The sequence below is a fragment of the Onychomys torridus genome, chromosome 1 (assembly GCF_903995425.1).
Source record: "Onychomys torridus chromosome 1, mOncTor1.1, whole genome shotgun sequence".
NCBI lineage: Eukaryota > Metazoa > Chordata > Mammalia > Rodentia > Cricetidae > Onychomys > Onychomys torridus.
Genome location: NC_050443.1, coordinates 7,802 through 30,293, shown reverse-complemented (window position 1 = coordinate 30,293; position 22,492 = coordinate 7,802). Strand labels below are relative to the sequence as shown.

The 22,492-nt window shown below is 40.3% G+C and overlaps 1 protein-coding gene across 1 annotated transcript; it reads right to left on the bottom strand.

Annotated features, from left to right (window-relative positions):
- Positions 1–5,156: 5,156 nt before the first annotated feature.
- Positions 5,157–20,106, bottom strand: LOC118569599 (vomeronasal type-2 receptor 116-like). Its single transcript, XM_036167614.1, has 5 exons — positions 19,822–20,106; positions 17,951–18,757; positions 16,486–16,713; positions 15,081–15,204; positions 5,157–6,082 (listed from the first exon to the last, which is right to left on the bottom strand). The coding sequence occupies exons 1-5, from the start codon at positions 20,077–20,079 to the stop codon at positions 5,157–5,159; spliced, it is 2,343 nt and encodes a 780-aa protein (XP_036023507.1). The 5' UTR covers positions 20,080–20,106.
- Positions 20,107–22,492: the final 2,386 nt, after the last annotated feature.

The following is a 22,492-nucleotide window of genomic DNA, read 5'->3' as shown; positions in this document are numbered from 1 at the left end:
CGCAGTCTAGCGGTGTTCTCTGGAGAACTCTGCTCGGTCTACCTCCAGCGTCCAGGGTCCTCAAACCAAGAGAGAGCCCTCCTCTCCATCCTCCTCTGCCCTGCCTTGTGGGCATGACCATTACTGAAGCCTCAATGGGGGTTGGAACTTTTTTTCTATTTCCCTCTTCAGCTCTTGGACTGTTTCCCTTGCTTTTTCCTGATTTTCTTTCAGTGACTTATTGTTTTCTTCTCCTTATTTGTCCTTTCCTGTAGCTTTTTTTTATAGCGTTTTTTCCCATTTTTTGTTTGTCTGTTCCTCCACTTTATTTTTGATTTCTTCTATATAAGGCTCTAGCCTCCTCATGATGTTACTTATAAGGTTGTTTTCTTCTTCTTCTTCTTCCATTCTGTGATGTTGAGGTCTAGCTGTTGGGGAAGGGCTAGGTTCTGGTGATGCTGTATTGATCTTTATTTTGTTGTATGTACTTCTGCCTTGGCGTCTGCCCATCTCTTTGTGGGTTCGTTCTTGATCTTATCAGTGTACTTGATCCAGACAGAGCTGACTGGTTTAGGGAGCCTCTCTCTGGTCCAGATGAGAGTGCTGGCTGGATAAGAGCTGGGGGGCTGGACTCTGAGTCTCTGGAAGTCCCTGTGATCTCCTTATCTTGTCCAGATGGGAGCTACTCTTGTCCAGATGGGAGTTCCGGGGTGGATGGTAGCTGGGGGCTCTCTGGTCCAGATGTGAGTTCCAGGGCATGATGGAATGCTGGACACTGGTCTCTAAGTCTCTGGAAGTATCTGGGGTCTCCAGCAGATGAGTGTGGCGGCAAGGTGTTGAGGTTGTAGTGTCCACCAGAGGGTCTCTCTGGTACATATGGGAGTTCTGGGGCAGATGGGAGCTGTGGGGACTGGGTTGGACCCAGTGCTGGTGGTCTCTCTGACTTTAACCCCAGGCACTCACCTCTGGTCCAGATGGGAGTTCTGGCCATATTGTTTTGTTGCAGCAATAGAAACTCTAAGACAAGTTGGTACCAGGAGTGTGGTCCTGCTGTTTTTTTTTTTAAAGATTTATTTATTTATTTTGTATACAGAAGAGGACGTCAGATCACATTACAGATGGTTGTAAGCCACCATGTTGGTGATAGGAATTGAACTCAGGACTTCTGGAAGAGCAGTTGGTGCTGTAAAAAATATCCTTTGAGTGTTTAATACTTGGTGAGCTATTCCATAGTAGGTTGGAATATAATAATGTTGAGAGCAATGCAGAAGGTGGGAACATGGCTTGTGAACTTTCAGAGGGAAGTTTAAAGACACTATTGGGGCCATTTATTATTTTGAATTAAGATTATGTGGCCCTGGTCAGCTGGGGCTGAATAATCAGCTATGATTATCAAAATATCAGAACTACTAATGTGAAACCTTTGTTTTACTGAGATACTCGATGCTGGTTGGCTGGAGTTGAGAAATTAGTGGTGATTAAGATGAGCCCACAGTGGTGGCACGTGCTTTTGATCCAAGCACTCAGGAGGCAGAGCCAGGCAGATCTCTATGAGTTCAAGGCCAGCCTGGGCTACAGAGTGAGTTGCAGGACAGGTACTAAAACTACACAGAGAAACCCTGTCTAGAAACCCTTCTCCCCCCCAAAAAAAGAGGAGCCCAGCATTGCTGAGTTGAAATCTGAGAAGTGGTTCCTGAGAGCACATGGATGCTGTGTCCCAGAGGCAGTTGTATTTCATGCTGGCAGTCAAAATTGTTGGTGTGAGAGTCACCCAGGTGGTACTGGTTTTGAGGGCCTGAATTGGTCATGGATTGCTGCTGAGGATTGGCACTGTGAGAGACCAGGGCATGCCATTGGTGAAGGTGTAAGCACAGTAGCAGTTGAATGTCCAGAATTAAAGGAGTCATACAGAGAATTTGATACTTGGAACCATGAAGAGAGTGTATGAGAGGTGTCGATGAAAGTGTAGCCAGGTTGCAGCAGAAGACCCAGCATTGTGGTTGATGTCAGCACTGTGGGATGACTGACAGGAACAGCAGCAGCTATAGAGAGGAGCCATCCTGAGCCTGGAAGGCAAGCTGTGTATGCCTCAGAGGATGGAGCTGAAGAAGTGCCCCAAGCCCTTTGGAGAAGCCCACAAGACAGTGAGTGGATCCAGACATTGGAAATCAAACTATTATACAGTTGGAGAGTGGATTTAATTTGTCAGGGAGAGACTTTGCCTTGTGCCTTCCCCTCTTGAAGTAAGGAAATATTTAAACTAATTTATATATTTTTAAGAGCCCACACTTGAGAGATTTCAAACCTTTGAAAACATTTTTGGATTTTAAAAGAGACTGGATGTGTTAAAGAGACTGATTTTTATTTTTGAGACAGGGTTGCTCTGTGTAGTACTGGCTGGCCTAGTACTCACTCTGTAGATCTGACTGGCTTTGAAATCACAGAGATCAACCTGTCTCTGTCTCCTGAATGCTAGGAGTAAAGATTTGTGCCACCACTGCCCAGCAGGACTGATTTTTAAAAAACATTTATTTTTTATGTATAGTGTTTTGCCTTCATGTATTCCTGAATGCCAGAATAAGGTACCAGCTCTCATTAATGCTGGTTGTGAGCCCACATGGAATTCCTGGGATTTGAACTCTGGACCTCTGGAAGACCTGGTAGTACTCTTAAGCTCTGAGTTTTATTTTAGTGTGTTCTATTGTGGACCTTTTAAGACTGTGTGACATTTAATGTTATTTATGTTTTTAAAAATATTTATTTTTATTTCATGTTCATTGGTGTTTTTCCTGAATGTATATTTGTGTCAGGGTATTGGATCCCATGGAATTGAAGTTACAGACTATTGTGAGCTGCCATGTTGGTGCTAGACTTGAATCTGGGTCCTCAGGAAGAATAACCAGTGCTGTTAAATGCTGAACCATCTTTCCATCCCCTACTTAGTATTTAATGTGAGATCTTGGGGATGACTGGAAAAGGAAAGATAGCTTTGTGGTGATGTATTTGTGTGTCAAGATGATATGGAGTCAATTGTGCTGGATAGTTTCCTAACAACATGACATAGGAATAATCACACCTAAAGTCATCTGAGAAGAGGGGACATCAATTAAAAGAATGCCGTCAGCTCTTATGTCCACAGGCCAGCTCTTCCACAAGGCCCAGGCATTGCTGGGTGAGGGGCGGAGGAGGAGGAGGGCCATACATCCCCACCCATGTCCCCACCAGACAGATGGAGAGCATGTCCTGTGTTCATAGGAATGGGAGAACTATCCCTGACCCCCAGCAGTTGCAACACTTGGTCGAGCAAACCCTATACTTCATGAGAAAAGTATAATAGAGCCAACCTTCTTAGCGCAGTTGTGGATGAGCCAGCTTAAAAATTGTGAGCATGGGAGTTCTGTCTGAATTACCCATCTGTCTTGAGGTGGCATGGGTGGAGAAGAGTTGCCCTCCTCCACCCATTCCCATCAATATCTGGGGCAAGTGAGAGAGCTGGCTCTGTGGTCATAAGAGGGAGAGAGCTATGCCTGGCCCCCACCAGCTGCAACACTATACACCCCATCTATGATCTGCTGGAGCTTGTGCGGGGACCTTGCCTGTAGACCTAACATCTCATGATCTCTACAGCACAGGGTAACAACAGGATATCCATGAGGAGCCCTAGTGAGGGTCCAGCATTAATTAGATAGTAGAAATGAAAGGCCTTGAACCAGACCAATGACTCTTTTCAATGAACACTTCCAAGTGAAGATAAATGCACAAAGGGGTTCACAGCATGAACCCTTGTCTCACACTACAGCTTCTATGATGAGATTAAAAAAAATTCCCTTATTTTATTCCATTTTTCCTTTTTTTCTCTTACACACACACACACACACACACACTCACATGCATACACACACACACATACACATGCATACACACACACACACACACACACACACACACACACACACACGTACTATTTGAATGGTAACTTCAGGCAACTGAAGAAAGTGGATTTCCATGAGAATGAGGGAAGTGCATAATGGGAAGAATCCTGGGGCTTTAGAGAATGTGAGGCATCATCTTCCTCTTTTGGGGACCCTGTGTGTATAAGAGTGTGTACCAGTCCCCACCTTCTTTATGGATTATTATTTACTCTTGTCTTCCTGACTGATCTGGCTCTCTCAGACATGGTTCATGAAGTCCTGGTTCACATACAGCCAATCCACTGACTGGTTCTGAACCTGAGTGCCAAGGATCTTCTGCTGATTCTATCTGGAGTCTTAGATACAGAGAAGCCTCCATCTCAATGACTGCAAATGGCCTTCCTGGATTGAAGGTCTTTCCCAGTCCGTATGAGTTGAAGGAATATGCACCAATTTAGCAAAAGGTAATGGACTGTGAGGAAGTGACAAGATGAAGGCTGTGTGGATGGATAGAGTAACACAGAGAAGTGAGTACAGAGTCAGTGGGAGTAGTTACATCTGGGTATTGACACAGGGCACCATAATTCAAAGAGAAGCTCCATGTATTGACTACAAATTGGTTGTTCTGGTTGACATTTAGTGTTGGGTTATAAAATGAGGTCCTAAGTTTGCCATAACTTAGTATGTAGCTCATTATGCAGTGACATATATAGTACAATCTTCACAAAAAGTTACATCTAATGTAAAGAATTTGGATTTCTCCAGAATAAAAATACATAAGAAATGGAAGCATGACAAATTGGTGAGATGTCTTAAGGACTTCAGAAACAATATACAATATTGACACAAGTTTGTTGTACTGTATGTCAAATTTACAAAATGTCTAATAATATTTACACATATAACTCCTGAATCTGTTCATCAGCATATGTAATTGACAGAGGAAATAAATTCTTTTGAATAATCTTGTTGTCAAGTTAATAAAATATGTGAATGTTCCAAGTGGAGGAACTCACAAATTGGAATTTCATCAGCAAATGAAATCAATAACCCCAAAGTGATAGTGAATGCAAGAGGAGGACTCAACATGCAGGATGTATGTCACCATGGAAAAAGGGATGATGCAGAAATTAGTTAGCCTAATGTGACTACTAAAAGAAATAACAGCCTATGGGATCACATGCCAAATAATAGCTTCATGTGTGAGTGTTCAGATAGTGAAGAACTATCATGCTTCAAAGCTCTTTTATTTAAGACACATGTGAGCTAGGTTTTAAGGGTTTTTCTTGTAGTATATGTTTTGTCCCTGATGTGATGAAGTGAGTTCCTTTCTGGTCTTAATAATATGATGTAGCACTTGGGGCCAAAGATGATGCCTAAGAGTGATGTACTAGAGGCCAAGATAGAGAGGACTTCCATAGCCACCATAACCTTCCCCTTGGTGCTGTGGTAGACAGGGAGGAAGCTGACCCAGACACTGCAGAACACCAGCATGCTGAAAGCCAGCAACTTGGCTTCATTGAATGTATCAGGCAGATTCCTGGACAAAAATGCCATAAAGTAGCTGCCTATAGCCAATATACCCAGGTATCCCAGGATGCAGTAGAAGGCAATAGCTGAACCTTTGTTGCAAAGGATGATGATGTGTCCATGTTCTGAATGAGCATCTTTGTCAATAAATGGAGGAGAGGTTGCCAGCCAGATTCCAGAGAGAACAACTTGCAGTAGGGTGCAGATGGGAATGATGAAATTAGGGGCCCTTGCTATCAGAAGCCACCTCCTCATTCTCCCTGGAGCAGTGATCTTGAAGGCTATAAGTACAGTGAGAGTTTTGGCCAGCACAGTGGAAAGAGCCACAGTGAACAGAAGTCCAAATGTGTTCTGCTGCAGGATACAGGTGACTGTGCTAGGATGGCCAATGTAAAGCAAGGGACAGAGAAAACAGAGGGTCAGAGTGATGAGCAGGATGTAACTGAGATGCCGGTTATTGGCCTTGACAATGGGAGTGTCTCTGTGCTTCAGAAACACCCCAAGAACAACAACTGTCAGTGAGGAGAAGCCCAGGGATATGAAGTTGAGTATCTTTCCCAAGGGGTCATCATAGGACAGAAATGTCAGATTGTTATGTTGACAGTGTGTCTTCTCTGTATTTGCATAATGAGTTTCTGGACACTTCACACACTGCTCCACATCTGGCAGAAATGCAGGTAATCATGAATGCATACTCAGGTTTTCTCTTCTATCCTAAGCCACTTCCATGCTCTGGAACATTGCAATGTTATCTGGACCATATTGCTTTGTTTCAGATATAAATACAGAAAAATTAAACTCCATTTGCCTTCTGCTTCATGCTAACAGAAATTAAATAGCCCCAGTGCTTTCTCTGTTACTTGTATGGTATCCTCACCTTTACTGACACTGTTGTATTTGCTTTACAAGTTATTAGAGCACTGAACACATTGCACGAACCTAATTTTGCTCTGACATTGCCTCTTCATTCATACATCTCCATTCTTAAGAGGGCATCAGATTTCAGTGTGATAGAGAGGATGTCCCTTGAAATCCTTATCTTATAATCCTGTTCTTTTATATATAGTCCAAATGCAACTACATTCATGAAGTCCAGAGTATTATCTAAATTTCCTCATTCTCTGAAGGAGCCTGAGTAAATTTAATTTCTCAAATTCTTGCAGCCTTGACACTTTTCTCATAGCTCTGTAAAATAGTATCTATGTAGTGCATTGATACAGAACTGCTCATGTATTCTTATGTCTTTATTGAACAGTGTTTTAACACTGTGTTCCTGATATCTTATCAATTTACTCCTAATTATGATTTTATGCTTATGGATTTTTCTGCAGTATTTTCAATATATTAATAATGTCCATATTTCTATATACATTTTTCTTTGTGATATATATTTAATTCTTTTTATAACATCACATTACCACTCAAAATCCTTATATAATATATTCATATCATGATTTTTACCCTTCTCCAACTCCTCCCAGATTCTCCCCATCTCCATGCCCACTCAATTCCACCCCTTTTCTTTCTCTCTTTCTTTAAAAGAGAGAAATAAATAAAATGACAACAAAATGACAATTAAAATTACTCTCTCACACAGGCACACATAATCTACTAAACACAAAGCTGTAAACCAAAGCATACAGTATAAAGGAAAAGTCCAAAAAGCCCAGAAGAAAATAATAAGAATTACAGCCCCAAACAGCATCTTCTTCCCTGAGCCCCATATTCTAGCCCACAACTCTGCCAGGTTTACTGGAGGCCAGCTGGTCCTAGAGACTCCAACCTGCCCCAAATCTCCAGACTGCACTATCTTCCCTGGGCTCAATATATCTGCCCACAACTTCAGCAAAAGACTTTTGCTTTACCAGGGGCCAGACTGGTTCTAGGGAACAAAGCATCCCTTTCTCTGGTATCCATATTCCAGTATGAGATCAGTATAGACAGGCAATAATGAGGAAATCATGTGGTTGTGTTTAAAACCAATGAGAAGGTAGAACAAAAAGGCAATAAAAAGACAGGACACATGAGAAGGTCTCTCTCTCAGGTGAAGGATGGCAGTGACTGGTAAGCTAAAGGCTATTTGCTAGTGTTCTGATCTTTTGGGCTTTTAACTGTGTATTTGGCTCTGAGTTTCTTATTTAATAAGACCGTTTATAATTTCATCTACACTTATGTGACCCAGTGAAAGTGGTGTAGAGAAAAGTTCATAAGACTAATTGCCTACATGAAAAAGGACAGGAATGTAAGAGTACATCTGAAAGTTTTAGAACAAAACAAAGCAAGAACACCAAAGAGGAGTAGATGGAAAAAATAATCAGGCTGAGGGCTAAAATTAGTGAACAGAAACATAAAGATCATTACAAAGAATCAATGCAACAGTTGATTTTTGAGAAAATCATCAAGATAGACAAACCTCCATCCAAACTAATTAAAAGGCAAGGAGAGAATACCCAAATTAACATAATCAGAGATGACAAGTGGGGCACAACAGCAGTCAGCAAGGAAACCCAAAGAAACATTAGGTCATACTTTAAAAACTCATACTCCACAAAACTGGAAAATGTAAAAGAAATGGGTATTTTTCTTGATAGATACAACTTACCAAAGAAATCAATATCAATTAAACAATTTAACCAGACCTATAAACCCCAAGGAAATAGAAGCAGCCATTAAAAATCTTTCAACTAAAGAAAGCCAGAGGCCAGATGGCTTTATCAAAGAATTCTCCCAGACCTTTGAAGAAGAGCTAATATCAACACTTCTCCAATTATTCCACAAAACAGAAACAGAAGGCACATGGGCAAATTAATTTTATGAGGCCGTTGTCACCCTGATACTCAAACCACAAAAAGAGTCATCAAAGAAACAGAGTCACAGACTAATTTCCTTTATGAACATAGATGCAAAAATAATAAAATACTTGCAAGCAGAATCCAAGAACATATCAAAAAGATCAAGTAGGCTTCATACCAAAGATTTAGTGATGTTTCAACATATCAAAATCAGTGAATATAGTCACCACACAAACAAACTGAAAGAAAGAAAATAGCATGATCATCTCATTGGATGCTGAAAAATCCTTTGACAAAATTCAACACCCCTTCATGATAAAAGTCTTAGAGAAATTAGGGATACAAGGAAAATACTTAATCATTGCTAAGGCAATTTACATCCAGCCTATAGCCAATATTAAAGTGAATGGACAGAAACTCAAATAAATTCAATTAAATTCAGGAACAAGACAAGGCTGTCTGCTCTCCTCATATTTATTCAATATAGTACTTGAAATTCTATCTAGAACAATAAGACAACAAAAGGAGGTCAAGGTCATAGAAACAGGAAGAAGCAAACTTTTACTATTTGCAGATGATATGATAGTATATATATATAAGTGACCCCACAAATTATACCAGGGAACTCCTACAGCTGATAAACATCTTCAGGAATGTGGCACGATACAAGATTAACTAAAAAAATCAGTAGCTCTCCTATATACAAATCATCATAAATGGACTGAGAAAGAAATAAGAGCAACACCACACTGTACATAGCCATAAACAGTATGAAATTCTTTGGGGTAACACTAACTATGCAAGTGAAAATCCTGTATAAAGAGAAGTTTATGTCACTGAAGAAAGAAATTGAAGATGTCAGAAAATGGAAAGATCTCCCATGCTCACAGAGAGGAAGGATTAACATAGTAAAAATGACAATCTTACCAAAAGCAATCTACAGATTCAATGCAATCCCCATCAAAATACCAACACAATTCTTCACAGACCTGGAAAGAACAATACTCAACATCATTTGGAAAAACAAAAAACCCAGGAGAGCTAAAAGAATCCTGTACAACAAACCCCTTCTAGAAGCATCAGTATCCCTGACATGAAGCTCTCTACTATATAGCTACACCAATAAAGCCAGCTTGATATTAGCATAAAAACTGACATGTAGACAAATGGAATCACACTGAAGACCCTGACATTAGCCCACCCACTTATAAACACATGATTTTTGACAAAGAAGCGAAAACTGTACAATGGAAAAAAGAAAGCATCTTTAACAAATTGTGCTGGCGTAACTGGACATCAACATGTAGAGGGCTGCAAATAGATCCATATCTATTGCCATGCACAAAACTCAAGTCCAAATGAATCAAATACTTCAATATAAACCCAGTTACTCTGAACCTGATAAAAGAGGAAGGAGGAAATAGTCTTGAATGTATTGGTACAGGAGACCACTTCCTAAATATAACACCAGTAGCATAGACTCTGAGAACAACAATTAATAAATGGCACCCCCTGAAGCTGAGAAGCTTCTGTAAGGCAAAGGACACAGTAAATAAGACAAAATGAAAGCCTATAGAATGGGAAAATATTTTCACCAATGCCACATCTGACAGAGGGTTGATATCCAAAATATATAAAGAACTCAAGAAACTAGACATCAAAATAACAATCTGATTAAAAAATGGGCTATAGAGCCAAATAGCCAAACTAATGGAAACACATGAACTATGAACCAATAGCTGAGGAGCCTCCAACTGGATCAGGCCCTCTAGATAAGTGAGACAGTTGATTAGCTTGAACTGTTTCGGAGGCAGTGGGACCAGGACCTGTCTTTAGTGCATGAGCTGGCTGTTTGGAACCTAGGACTTATGCAGGGACACTTTGCTCAGCCTGGGAGGAGGGGACTGGACCTGCCTGGACTTAATCTACCAGGTTGAGCTGAATCCCTAGGGGAGTCCTTGCCCTGGAGGAGATGGGAATGGGTGTTGGGCTTGGGGGAAGGCAGGAGGAGGGAGAACAGGGGAATCCATGGCTGATATGTAAAATTAAATTAAATTATAAAATAAAAAAAGAAAATTGCAAAGGATTTCGAATGGCCAATAGACATTTAAGGATATCCTTAATTATCAGGGAGATGGAAATCAAAATGACACTGAGATACAATCTTACACCTGTCAGAATGGCTAAGATCAAAAACACTGAAGACAGCTTATGTTGGAGAGGATGTGGAGTAAGGGGAACACTCCTCTATTGTTGGTGGGAGTGCAAACTGGTACAGCCACTTTGGAAATCAGTACGGCAGTTTCTCAGAAAATTGGGAATCAATCTTACTCAAGCCCCTGCTATACCACTCTTGGGTATATACCCTAGGAATACTCAATCATACCACAAAGGACACATGCTCAACTATGTTCATTATTGGTAATAATCGGAATCTGGAAACAACCTAGATGCCCCTTGACTGAAGAATTGATTAAGAAAATGTGGCACATATACACAATGGAGTGCTATTCAGCAGAGACAAACCATTGATATCATGAAATTTGCAGGCAAATTGATGGAACTAGAAAATATGAACCTGAGTGAGGTAACCTAGACTCATTAGGACAAACAATGTATGTACCCGCTCATAAGTTGATAATAGACATAAAGCAAAGGGTAATCAGGCAACAACCCACAATTTCAGAGAAGCTAACTAACAGGGAAGACACAAAAAGGGGTGCATGGGCTGCCGTGGGAAGGGGAAATAGATGAGATCTCCATGAGTGAACTGGGGATGAGGGGGGGGTAATGGAGGGTAAGGGACAGGGGATGAGAACATAAGGGAACAGGATGGTTGAGCTGGAACAGGAAGTGAGGGGGAATGCAATGAAAGAGATAGTATGATAGAGACATCATGTGGATAGAGAGAAACCCAGTGCTAGGGAAGCTGCCAGGAATCCCCAAGGATGATCCCAGCCTGGTCCAATAGCAGTAGTGTAGAGGGTGCCTGAACTGAACTGGCTTGCTCCAGAGATCAGACCGTTGAACACCTTAACTGTCATGACAGAACTTTTCTCCAATGACTGATGGAAGCAGATGCAGAGATCCACAGCCAATCACTAAACAGTGCTCCAGGAGTCCAGTCAAAGAGAGAGAAGAAGGATTCTATGTGCAAGTGCATCAGGATCATGATGGGGAAACATGCAGGGATGACCAAACCAAACTAGAGGGACCTCATGAAAGTTGCATCAATGGCTATGGATCCTACATGGGACTGGAGTAGGCCCTTTGCATGGCAAGACAGTTATGTAGCTTGATATGCTTGGGAGGCCCCCTGGTGGTAGGATTAGAATCCATCTCTGGTGCATGAGCTGGCTTTGTGGAGCCCACTACCTATGATGGGACACCACATGCAGCCTTGAGGCAGGGGAATGGCTTGGATTTGCCTCTAATGAATGTGCCTCCACATGGGAAGCCTTGCCTTCTAGTGGTTGGGAGTGGAGTGTGCATTGGGAGGTGGAGGCTGAGGAGTGGGAGGAAAGAAGAGGAGCATCTTTGATTTGTGTGTAAAATGAATGAAAACATTTTCTTTTTCTTTTTCTTTTTTTTTTTTTGGAGCTGAGGATCGAACCCAGGGCCTTGTGCTTGCTAGGCGAGTGCTCTACAACTGAGCTAAATCCCCAACCCAAAAACATTTTCTTAATAAAAAAAAAAGATGAGGTGCAAATCTAAACAGAATTTTCCATTGAGGAAACAAAAATGGCCGAGAAACACTGAAAGAAATGTTCAACATTCTTAGCCATCAGGCAAATACAAATCAAAATTATTTTGAATTAGCTCGGCAGTGGTGGCACACCACTTTAATCCCAGCACTCGCGAGGCAGAGGCAGGTGGATCTCTGTGACTTCAAGGCCAGCCTGGTCTACAGAGTAAGATCCAGGAAAGTCACAAAGCTGCACAGAGAAACTCTGTCTCAAAAAACCAAAAAAAAAAAAAAAAAAGAAATTTTTTTTGAGATTCCATCTTGTTCCAGTAAGAATGGCTATGATCAATAATACAAGTGAGTTCTTATGCTGGTGATGAAGCAGAGCAAAGGGAAGACTCCTTCATTGCTGGTGGGAGTGTAAACTTGTATAGCACTTGGAAATCAATATAGTGATTCCTCAGAAAACCGGGAACTGACCTACCTCATGACCCAGCTATACCACTCTTGAGCATATACCCAGAGGATGCTCCATCCCACCATAAAGATATTTCCTCAACTCTGTTCACAGCAGCATTATTCATAATAGCTAGAAATTGGAAACAATCTAGATACCCCTCAACCAAAGAATGGATAAAGAAATGTGATACACAATGGGATATTATTCATCTGTTAGAAAAAAATGACATCATGAAATTTCCTGGTAAATGGATTCGACTAGAAAAAAATCATCCTTTGTGAAGTAACTCAGTGCCAGAGAGAGAAATATGATATATTCTCACTGATATTTGAATATTAGCTGTTAAGTAGAGGATAATCACAGTATAATTCACAGACATAGAGAGGTTAAGTAACAAGAAGTGTTCTAGGGGTGACAAATGGATCTCCTTGGGAAAGGGAAATACAATAGATTTTTGTGGGTATACTGGGTCAGGTGGGGATGGTAACAGAGTGATCAGGATGGGAGGGAGGGACACAGGGAGAGGGTATGGGAAGATACTATTGGAATAGGTAGATACATAGGGAGCTATGTGGAAATCCAGTGCAGTGGATACTCTCTGGAAGCTAGGAGGGTAACCATTGAGAGGACTCCTAGTAATGGAGGATATGGAGCCTAAACTGGCCAACTTATTTCACCAGGCTAGGCTCTCATTGGTGGGACTTGGACAACAATCCAGCCAGAAAGCTTTCCAACCACAACTTGTCCTGCCAGCAAGCTGTGTTGGAGCAATGGAGGCTCAGAGCTTGTGGGGGTGGCCAATCAGTGACTGATCTGTATTGTATGAGAAACAGCCCATGCTTGCCATTGGCTGCATGGCCAGGAATCTTACTCTGAATGCTCAGAGACCTAGTGTAGAACCACACACTGCTGACAAAAAAAAAAAAAGAAAAAGAAAAAAAAAAGAAAGAGAGAGAAAGAAAGAAAAAGTCAACGAAACGATTTTTAATCATATTTTGATATACTCATTGACTGGTGCTTAGTCCAGTCTTCATCAGGAAGTCTTTCTCTAGCAGCTGATGAGCGCAGATGCAGAGACGCATAGCAACACATTATAGGGAGCTTGGTGAGCCACACAGAGAAGGAGGAGAAAGGATTGTAGAAACCAGAAAGTTTGAGATCAACAGCAGAACACGGCCCAAAGGATCACATACGCAGGGCTCATAGGGGCTCAGAGAGACTGAAGCAGGAATCCAGGAGGCTGCAAAGATCTGCACTAGGCCTTCTGAATACATACTGTGGGATTTACTTGAAGTTTTTTTTTTTTGGGGGGGGATGCAATACTAACAGTTGCAGTTGGGGCATCCCTGACTCTTTTGCCTGTTCCTAGGTCTCTTTTCCTTCTTTTTTTTTATTAAACATTTTTTTCATTCATTTTACACACCAATCAATAATCCCCATCTTCCTTCTAATGTGTTGCCTTGTCCAGCCATGATATGAGGCTTTATGCTAGGTCTAATTGCATCTTGTTTTGTCATGTTCAGTTGATATCACTGGGAGGCCTGTCAGTGGATGTGGTGAAGAAGGTGAGGTAGTGAGGGTGGTTAGGTGGAGGGAAGGGATGGGAGACAGTGGTTGGGACAAATTGTATAATATATGGAATTTTCATAAAATTGAAATAAAGTGAAAAAATAAAACTATGATAGGCACTATGGGTGTAAGGGAGAAAACTGTGGTGCTTTGAATTAGAATGCTCCCCCCCCTTACTTCACATATTTGTGTGTCTTGTCCACAGTAGGAGGAGCTCTTTGGAAAGGATTAGGAGATGTGGACCTTTTGAGAGAGGCCTGTTGCTGTGGAAACGTTTTGAGGATCTTGTTGTTCACAGTGTGGCTTCTCTGTCTCCTACTTGGGGATCAGTCTGTAAAGTCCCAACTGTTCCTGTTGTCATGCTGTCTTAGTTAAACTTCTAATGCTATGAAGATGCATCATAACCAAGACAACTAATAAAAGAAGGAATTTACCTTGCAGGCTCACAGTTCCAGATGGAGAACATGGCAAGCTGCAGGAAGGAATGGAATTGGAAAAGTAGCTGAGAGCTTACACCTGAGCTACAGGCATGATGGAAAGATGAGAGAGAGAGAGAGAGAGAGAGAGAGAGAGAGAGAGAGAGAGAGAGAAATGTGAATGAAGCAGGCTTTTGCAAGCTCCATTCCCACCTTCAATGATAGACCTCCTTCAGTAAGACCATATCTCCTAATCCTTCCAAAACAGTTCCACAACTGTAGACCAAGTATTCAAACATATGAGCCTATGGGGACCATTCTCATTTAAACTGCCACACATGCCTCTGTTCTGCCTTCATGAACTCTAACAGTCTGAAACTCTAACCCAATGAAAGGTCTTCTTTTATCAGATGCTTGGTCATGATGCCTTTTTATAGCAATAGAAAACAAACAGAGACAAAGTGCATGGTGACATGAAGCATACTGCTCTGGTGTGAGAAGGTAGTTTTCTGTAGACAGACATTTCCACAATTGTTCAGGCACACAAAGCAGGTATGGATTTCAATGTGAAGAGTGTGTTATTTCAGTGGGAAAAATGAACTGTAACCTGTGGTTTTCTAACAGTTGGAAGGAAGAGGATTGTCTTCACTGAAGTGAGTTCACTTACAGATATTTTTCATTTGCTTGGATATTGCAGGTGTGGAAATCTGTGATGTGTTCTGCATGATTGACATGTACCTGTCTCATTGGAAATCTCATTCTCTGGACATTGCTTGCAGTCAAAGCAACAGGCAGCCTCACCCTCTCGGTGGGTTTTCATGAATTCAGGATGACAGCTCTCACTGCATACAGACTGAGGAATCTGAGAATAATAATATGAATGTTAGCAAATGGCCATGTTTTATGGAATCTCTAATAGAGTGTTTTTGAATATAGAACTGTCAGTTTATTTATGTTAGTATTTTTAAATGCAGAATGTTGAAGTTTTTACTGCTAAAGTGCATCATCACAGGCCCATGTGGTAAATGTTTGACCCTAATAACATCGCTTTATTGGAAAATTGTTCAAAGATTATGAGGTAAGGCATAAAAGTAAGAATTTAGGTCCTTTGTAGCATGTCTTGGTGACATAATAGCTACAAAACTATTGTTTCTTGACTCCTGTATAGAAAGGCAAATAAGTTTTTTTCTTCCATGATAAGGGTTCATCTTGTCTTCCATGGTAGAGAGTCATCTTAGCACCACTGTGTAAGCCAATCTGGCAGAAATTATTGTGGAAAATTTTCTAGATTAGTTTACTTGAGGTAAACAAACAAACAAACAAAAAACAAAAAACCCCATAAACCACTTCTTTAAAATGGGTGGCCCCAATTTATTGGCCCTGGTCGTCTAGTGAAATAAAAGGAAGAAATGATGATAACAGCAGAGTTCAGCTATCTGCATCCTGACTGTTGATGCAATGTGAATATCTACCTCTATCACCTAAAAACATGGCTTCCTGCAGTGAGTGAATATATTCTCAAACTGTGAGCCAGGAAGAGTCTCCCATACTGTTTGTTAAGTAGCCTTTTTGCAACAGCAAAACAAATAACTAACACATCTACATATTCCCATCATGCTCTTCTATCTTAACAGGGCTTAGAAGCAAAAGGCCAACTGACCAATGACTGAAACCTTACAAGATGGGATCAAACTAAGTCTTTTGTTAGGTGATCTGTGAAAATGATGGAAATCATCCTGAAAAAGATACTTGTATATATGTTAGAAAAAGATAAGATGGGGCTGGAGAGATGGCTCAGAGGTTAAGAGCACTGACTGCTCTTCCAGAGGTCCTGAGTTCAATTCCCAGCAACCACATGGTGGCTCACAACCACCTGTAATGAGATTTAGTTCCCTCTTTGGCCTGCAGTCAAACATGCTGTATACATAATAAATAAATAAATCTTTAAGAAAAGTTAAAAAAATGAGAAGATTGGAAAATAGCTCATTCAGCAAAATTAGGTATGAAGACAATGTTTTATATTGGTCATTATGTGTCTATAAATGGGCTCTGTGTGAGCAGTGAAGGGTCATGACACACAGGAATATATTTTTTTTTTTTGAAATTTATATAGGTCAAATTACTCAAGTAAGATGCAACCCACCTCTGTTAATCCTGTTGCCCACTGTATCATGTGATAAGATAAGGACAATTCCTGGCCCTCTGGAGCATTTGGAGAAAATGTTCCTACTTTTGCATTTATCCCAAGACCTTTTGGGAAATTCCAAAAATTGAGAATGTCATATTCTGCTTGAGATTTCATTTTCCAATCCAGGACCATCTGGTCTCCAGCATGATTGATGAGTTGTGTGTTCTTTAGAAAAGGGTGAAGCTAAAAGAGATACATGCTTTATGCTACATAACTTCAGAGAAATATAACAGAGGCAGAATCAGGGAACATCTCTTCTTGATTTTAATCCCTATTGTGACAAGCACCTTTAATATAGGTACCACTAGTATCAAACAAATGATACTCAACTGCTGTGGGATGTTCTGTATGTCAAATGTGTTGATCTGATTGGTTAAAATAAATAAAGTGCTGATTGGCCAGTAGCCAGGCAGGAAGGATAGGGTAGACAGGACAAGGAGGAGGAGACTTCTGGAAAATGAAGGCTGAGGCAGGGAGATACTGCCAGCCGCTGCCATGACAAGAAAGAAATAAGGTACTGGTAAGCCACGAGCCACTTGGCAAAGTATAGATTAATAGAAATGGGCTAAATATAAGAGTAAGAGCTAGACAATGATAGGCCTGAGCTAATGGCCAAGCAGTTTAAATAATATAAATGTCTGTATGTTTATTTTACAAGTGGATTGTTGGACTAACAGGGCTTGGTGGCACCTGGAGAAAAGCTCTTCAACTACACTCAACAGTATTGGAAACATCATTATACTTGTAATATATTCCAATCAGTTCCTTTAGAAAACATAGAACCCAGAACTCTGAAATTATAAATATGAATGAAAAAACTCTCATCTTCTTAGAAAATATATTCATACCTGGGTTGGGGAGAAGGCTCTGAGGTGAAGAGCACTGTCTTGTCTTCCAGAGGACCCTGGTTCAATTCCCAACACCCACATAGTAGCTCACAACTGCCTATAACTCCAGTTCAAGGGGACCCTACCCCCTCACACAGACATGTATGTAGGCAAAACACTAATGTTCACAAAATGAAAAAACAAAATTGAAAGAGAAAGTATAGTCATACCCAATTAAGTTTTGAAAATATTTAGAGTTTCACTATGTAAAAATAAATGATTTTATGAGTGTTCATTTATGTAACATAACCGTTTTAGAAGTCTTCATGTCCGTTGTGACAATTCTTTGTCTTTGTCTTTACTGTTATGTGAAATCTCCGAGGTAAATGAACTTTTTATATTGAAAAATTTACCCTGCAAATATTGCACGAACCTTTGTAATACAACTACATATCGACTTAAAACAGACTCCTTGTAAGTCTCTCTTGCAGCTTTTTAACAAAATAATCTAATGTATTACTTAGTTTTAGGGCATTTATCAACTCTTGGGGTGGCATATTGTTGATGATATAATACTACAGAAAGGCTGTTACCTGCCAGGGGAAGAATACCATCTCTTTTCCTTTTCCAAGAGTTTGAAATTGTACTTGATGGAGAGTCATTTCATGTAGACTGTGGGCCACAGCATACACTGCATTGTACACATTGTAACTCTCTTCACTCATGGCCATGTCAAATATGTTCCCTGGCAAGAATTCCAAGGAGGCATTAGGCAGACAGTTATCCACAATTTTACAGTCTTCTCCAAAAAATGAGCAATTGAAGAATGAGTGCCACAATACATGAAGATAAATGTCTTGTGGGTATTTGTAAGGATTGGCTGTCTGGATAAAATCTGTAAAATTATTGATCTCCTCATTGTGGTGTGAAAAAATAAGGGCACCATGCAATGCATCTAATAGGAAATAGTTATCAAATGTGGAATGATCCCAGTGTGAGTTCAGGACCCAGACTTTCCATGTGACTAACTTCTGCATAATATTTACTATTAAGCTTAGTAGAGAATCAGTGTCCCCATAAATAATAATCACATTTGCTGATGATTCCAGGATCTGCACCTGATTTTTCCAGGGTGTGGTCAGAAATGAACCCCTGATGGTTAGGATCATTTCCACAAATGCTATGCAGACTCCATTTTTCCCCAGTTCACTTCTCAAATCTGACAGAATCTGGGCACCTTTGTGATCATCTATGATGAACAGCCCCACCCAGTTCCAGTGGAAATGAAGCATCAAAGATACAATGCCAAGTGTCAGATATGTGTCCTTGGGGGCCACCTGGTATAGGGAAGAAAACCGTCCTTCTTCACTGAGGGTGGTATCAAAAGGCCCAAAACTTAGCTATAGGGAGAAACAATCAGAAAGAAGAACATTGTCATGAAATTTAACTCAATCCTACAGCAATGGTTTGAAGCCTTTAGATCAATACTGCTTTGAAGTTCAAATCCATATATCTATGGGTTTATCAGAAAAGTACAAAGATGTTCTTCTGTCAGCTCAGCAGCTGCACATGAATCTACTGATATTTTAAGTACTGTCTGCAGTCCCATAGCGCCAACAGCTACTCAGATTTCAGCCTGGAGGGACTTCCAGTCCCAAGGCCTGGGTACTAAGTATAGGCCTGGCTGCTAAGTATAGGTTTAAACTAAGTCTGAATTTTTTTTATTTATCAACAATTACTCAGAAGTCAGATGTGAGGGTGAAAACCTGTCATGTCAGAGAGGATGAGAAGCAACCAGTTGACCTTCTTTTTTGCCAGAGACCCAGCAATAGACATGTCTCTTCATTCATCCCAAACCTAAAAGAAAGCACCAGACTCCTAGTCCCACATTACCCCTTCCTGTGTGTCTATCTGCATTCCTGGATCATCCAGACTCTCTATGGCTAATTCCAGTCACCTAGTTTCTCTTCACCCCCTAAACTAAGGTTTTTTTTTAGATTTATTCATTTATTATGTATACAGTATTCTATCTGCACATATTCCTGCAGGCCAGAAGAGGGCACCAAATCTCATTACAGATGATTGTGAGCCACCATGTGGTTGCTGGGAATTGAACTCAGGACCTTTGGAAGAGCAAGCAGTGCTCTTAACCTCTGAGCCATCTCTCCAGCCTTAAGGTTGTTTTTTAAATTAAACACAAACACAATCTTAGGGTTAACATTATGACTGAATATCCCTTGACAGTACAGACAATATTTAGAGGTTCAATAGGGTGGTGTGCCTGCTCCACCCTTCCTTCCCCTTATCTCTATTCTAAGCTACAAAAAATATATATGTATCATCAACTATGTCTGCCTATTTCCCTATCCATGAAGAGCTACTCATTTCCCCCTTTCCCACACAGACAGCTGAAATACCATCAAGTAGAGCTGACATCATGTCATAGTCCATCACCTTCTCTCACCTGTGGAAATTTGTAAAGATCCAGCAGTGTCCCTAAGTATTCAGTTATTGCCCATGATGGTCCTGTAAGTACAGCAGCTGACATGCTCTCTCTTGAACATCTGTAGTTAGGGAGGGCATAACCAGTACCTGAAAACAAGCCAAAGAGATTGACCAGAGTGCGCCTCTGACCATGGCGGACATTTTGGACCTCGAATCCCAGGGATGTATTAGGTAAAATATATGGATTGCTGTTGATCTTCTCAATTGCAAACATCATGGCCAAAATACATTGGTAGTTCCTCAACTTAAACCTGCAGAGAAGGCAGAACAATATTTAGGAGGAAGATTCATACCACACAACAAATTATATATGTGCAAGCTTAGTGCACTGGCTTTTACAATTCAAATACTTCTGTTTCCCCAAATCCATGTTTAAATATATTTTCAGTATTTACTGGAATTAGAATGGGAGTATCATTTGCTTTTTAAATGTTTTTAATTGAAAATAGACTTTTTCATGAAATATTTTCTAATTATAGTTTCCCTTCCACCATCTCCTTCCACATTCTCTCCTCCTTCCCTCCCACTCAAATCTAGGCCTCTTCTTCTCTCTCTTATTAGAAAACAATCAAATATCTAAAATATAATAAATTAAAATGAAAACAAACAAGCCAGAATTGGACAAAACAAACAAACAAATATAAGAAAAAGAGCCAAAGAACCAGGACAAGACAAACATAGATGTAGAGTCACATGTGTTTTCATACACAGAAAATCATAAAAACAAAACATTAGATACCATAATTATATATAAAAGCCATGTAAGGTTGAAAAAATTAACCTCCCAAATTGCCATTGAGTCACTATTTTTGTTTTCCATCTACTATTGAGTGTGGGGCCTGCCTTTAAGAATTGTTTGTATACCCAGGGAGACTCCCTTGGAGGAAACTAATTTTTGTATTATTCGTAACTGGGTTCTAGATGGAGGTTTGAGACAACTTGCAGTTGGCTTCTGAATTAAAGATTAGGGCTTGTGTCCACTTCCCCTCTCAGTGCTGGCAACCCATCTGTCTTAGTGGTGTAGGTCCTGTGCATCCTTCCCGGTCTCTTGAGTTCATGTGTGTATCAATCCTGCTATGTTTAGAAGGTCTTGTTTCCTCAGTGTCTTTGACTTTCTCTGACTCTTATAATCTTTCCATTTCCTCTTCTTTTGGGTTCCCTGACCCTGAGGGAAGGGACTTTAAGAGGACATCCCATTTAGAAGTGAGTGTTCCAATGATCTATTAATATGGCAGAATATACTTAGGAGACATTTTATTGCTATATTTCTTTAGCAAAACAATATTATTTGATTTCCCCCTGGGTCCATGGTCTGTCTAGTCTCAGGTTCTTGACAATCTGAGAGGTGTTGGGTACCATCTCTCGGAGTGAACCTAAAATCTAATCAGATATCGGTTGCTTAGTTCTGCAAGTTTTGTGGCATTTTGCACCAGCATATCTTGCAAGGAGAATACCACTGTAGATTGGAGGGTCTATAGTTATATTGGTGTTTATATTTCTCCTTTGGTTGCATGCAGGGTGCCTTCCATTCCATTTATTCATTGGAATAAAGGCTCTAGGTAGGCAACGAACTTCTCCATGCTCAAGGAGTCCTGTAGTGTTGTCTTCAGGCTTTACCATCAATTTGTGGAGAGCAACCAATAGCTTTGGCAGTATCCTGGGTTGTTTGGGCATTTTCAGGGCCCTGTTTTGCTAACAACTCAACTAAACCTTCTGCAAACTGGATGTTTTGCTTGGTGGTGAGAAATATCTCACTGTCTTCCCTGTTATTTGGTGATTCCATTGAGATTTCTCTCATATGTGTGTGTTTTAAGAAGTTTCTTCTGTATTAAGTTTCAATATGACTTAGGAGGCTCTTTGTTTTATATTTTAGGACTATGTAAAACCCTGAATGTGAACCTCCCAATAACTTGAGCTCTAAGAGAGTAATGTAAGATTTAGTTGCTTTATATCAGTGATGAATTCTCTCTATGAGTGAGGACAAGGTCTTCAAATCTCCTCAAATTCAACTTTCAATCTTCACAACCACAAAAAAATCAGATGTTTCTTGATCAAGCCATCAGTTACTAAGAAAGTGCCTAATTCAAGAACATCCAGGCCATTCAACCTGTCTGAACAGCAGTGGATATTTCTATAACCATTTGTTTTTATATGTGAATTGTGTGATACATGTATATATTTCTCTGTGGTGTGTGTGCATGCACATGATGGACATGAGAAAACTTCAAAGAGGAGTTATCTTCCATGGTATTTAAGAATAGGTCTGTTTGTGGCACATAAGCTTGTAGGATTTCTCCTCCTTCTGCAACTCATTTCTCCAAAAGCAACAGGTTTACACATCTGCACTGCAATGTTCCCCGCCTCTGTTTTTGCTTTTGTGATCTGCAAAAGTAAACTCAGTTGCTATATTTGCAATGCAAACTTGTTACCTTTTGACCTGTCTACTCAGTCTCTTAATATTGGTCACCAGTGAGGAAAATAACTCGCACTCTGTAACAACCAATTTTTCACACGTGAAAGAATATTATGTCATTTCACAAAAATACAATATGCAGAAATGTTTGCTTTATTAAAGATGTGTTTTATAAATCCTTGTTTGGTTTGTGTTCCAAAGTTCAGTCCTATGTTGA

What these genes read in the sequence shown, in the direction of transcription:
- LOC118569599 (XM_036167614.1), bottom strand. Translation starts at nt 20,079, where the DNA reads ATGATGTTTGCAATTGAGAAGATCAACAGCAATCCATATATTTTACCT. An exon ending in TGGTATTCTTCCCCTGGCAG is followed by an intron (nt 16,714 to 17,950) that starts GTAACAGCCTTT and finishes TATCTCTTTTAG; the next exon opens with CTTCACCCTTTTCTAAAGAA. An exon ending in TGAGATTTCCAATGAGACAG is followed by an intron (nt 6,083 to 15,080) that starts GTACATGTCAAT and finishes CATTTCTGCCAG; the next exon opens with ATGTGGAGCAGTGTGTGAAG.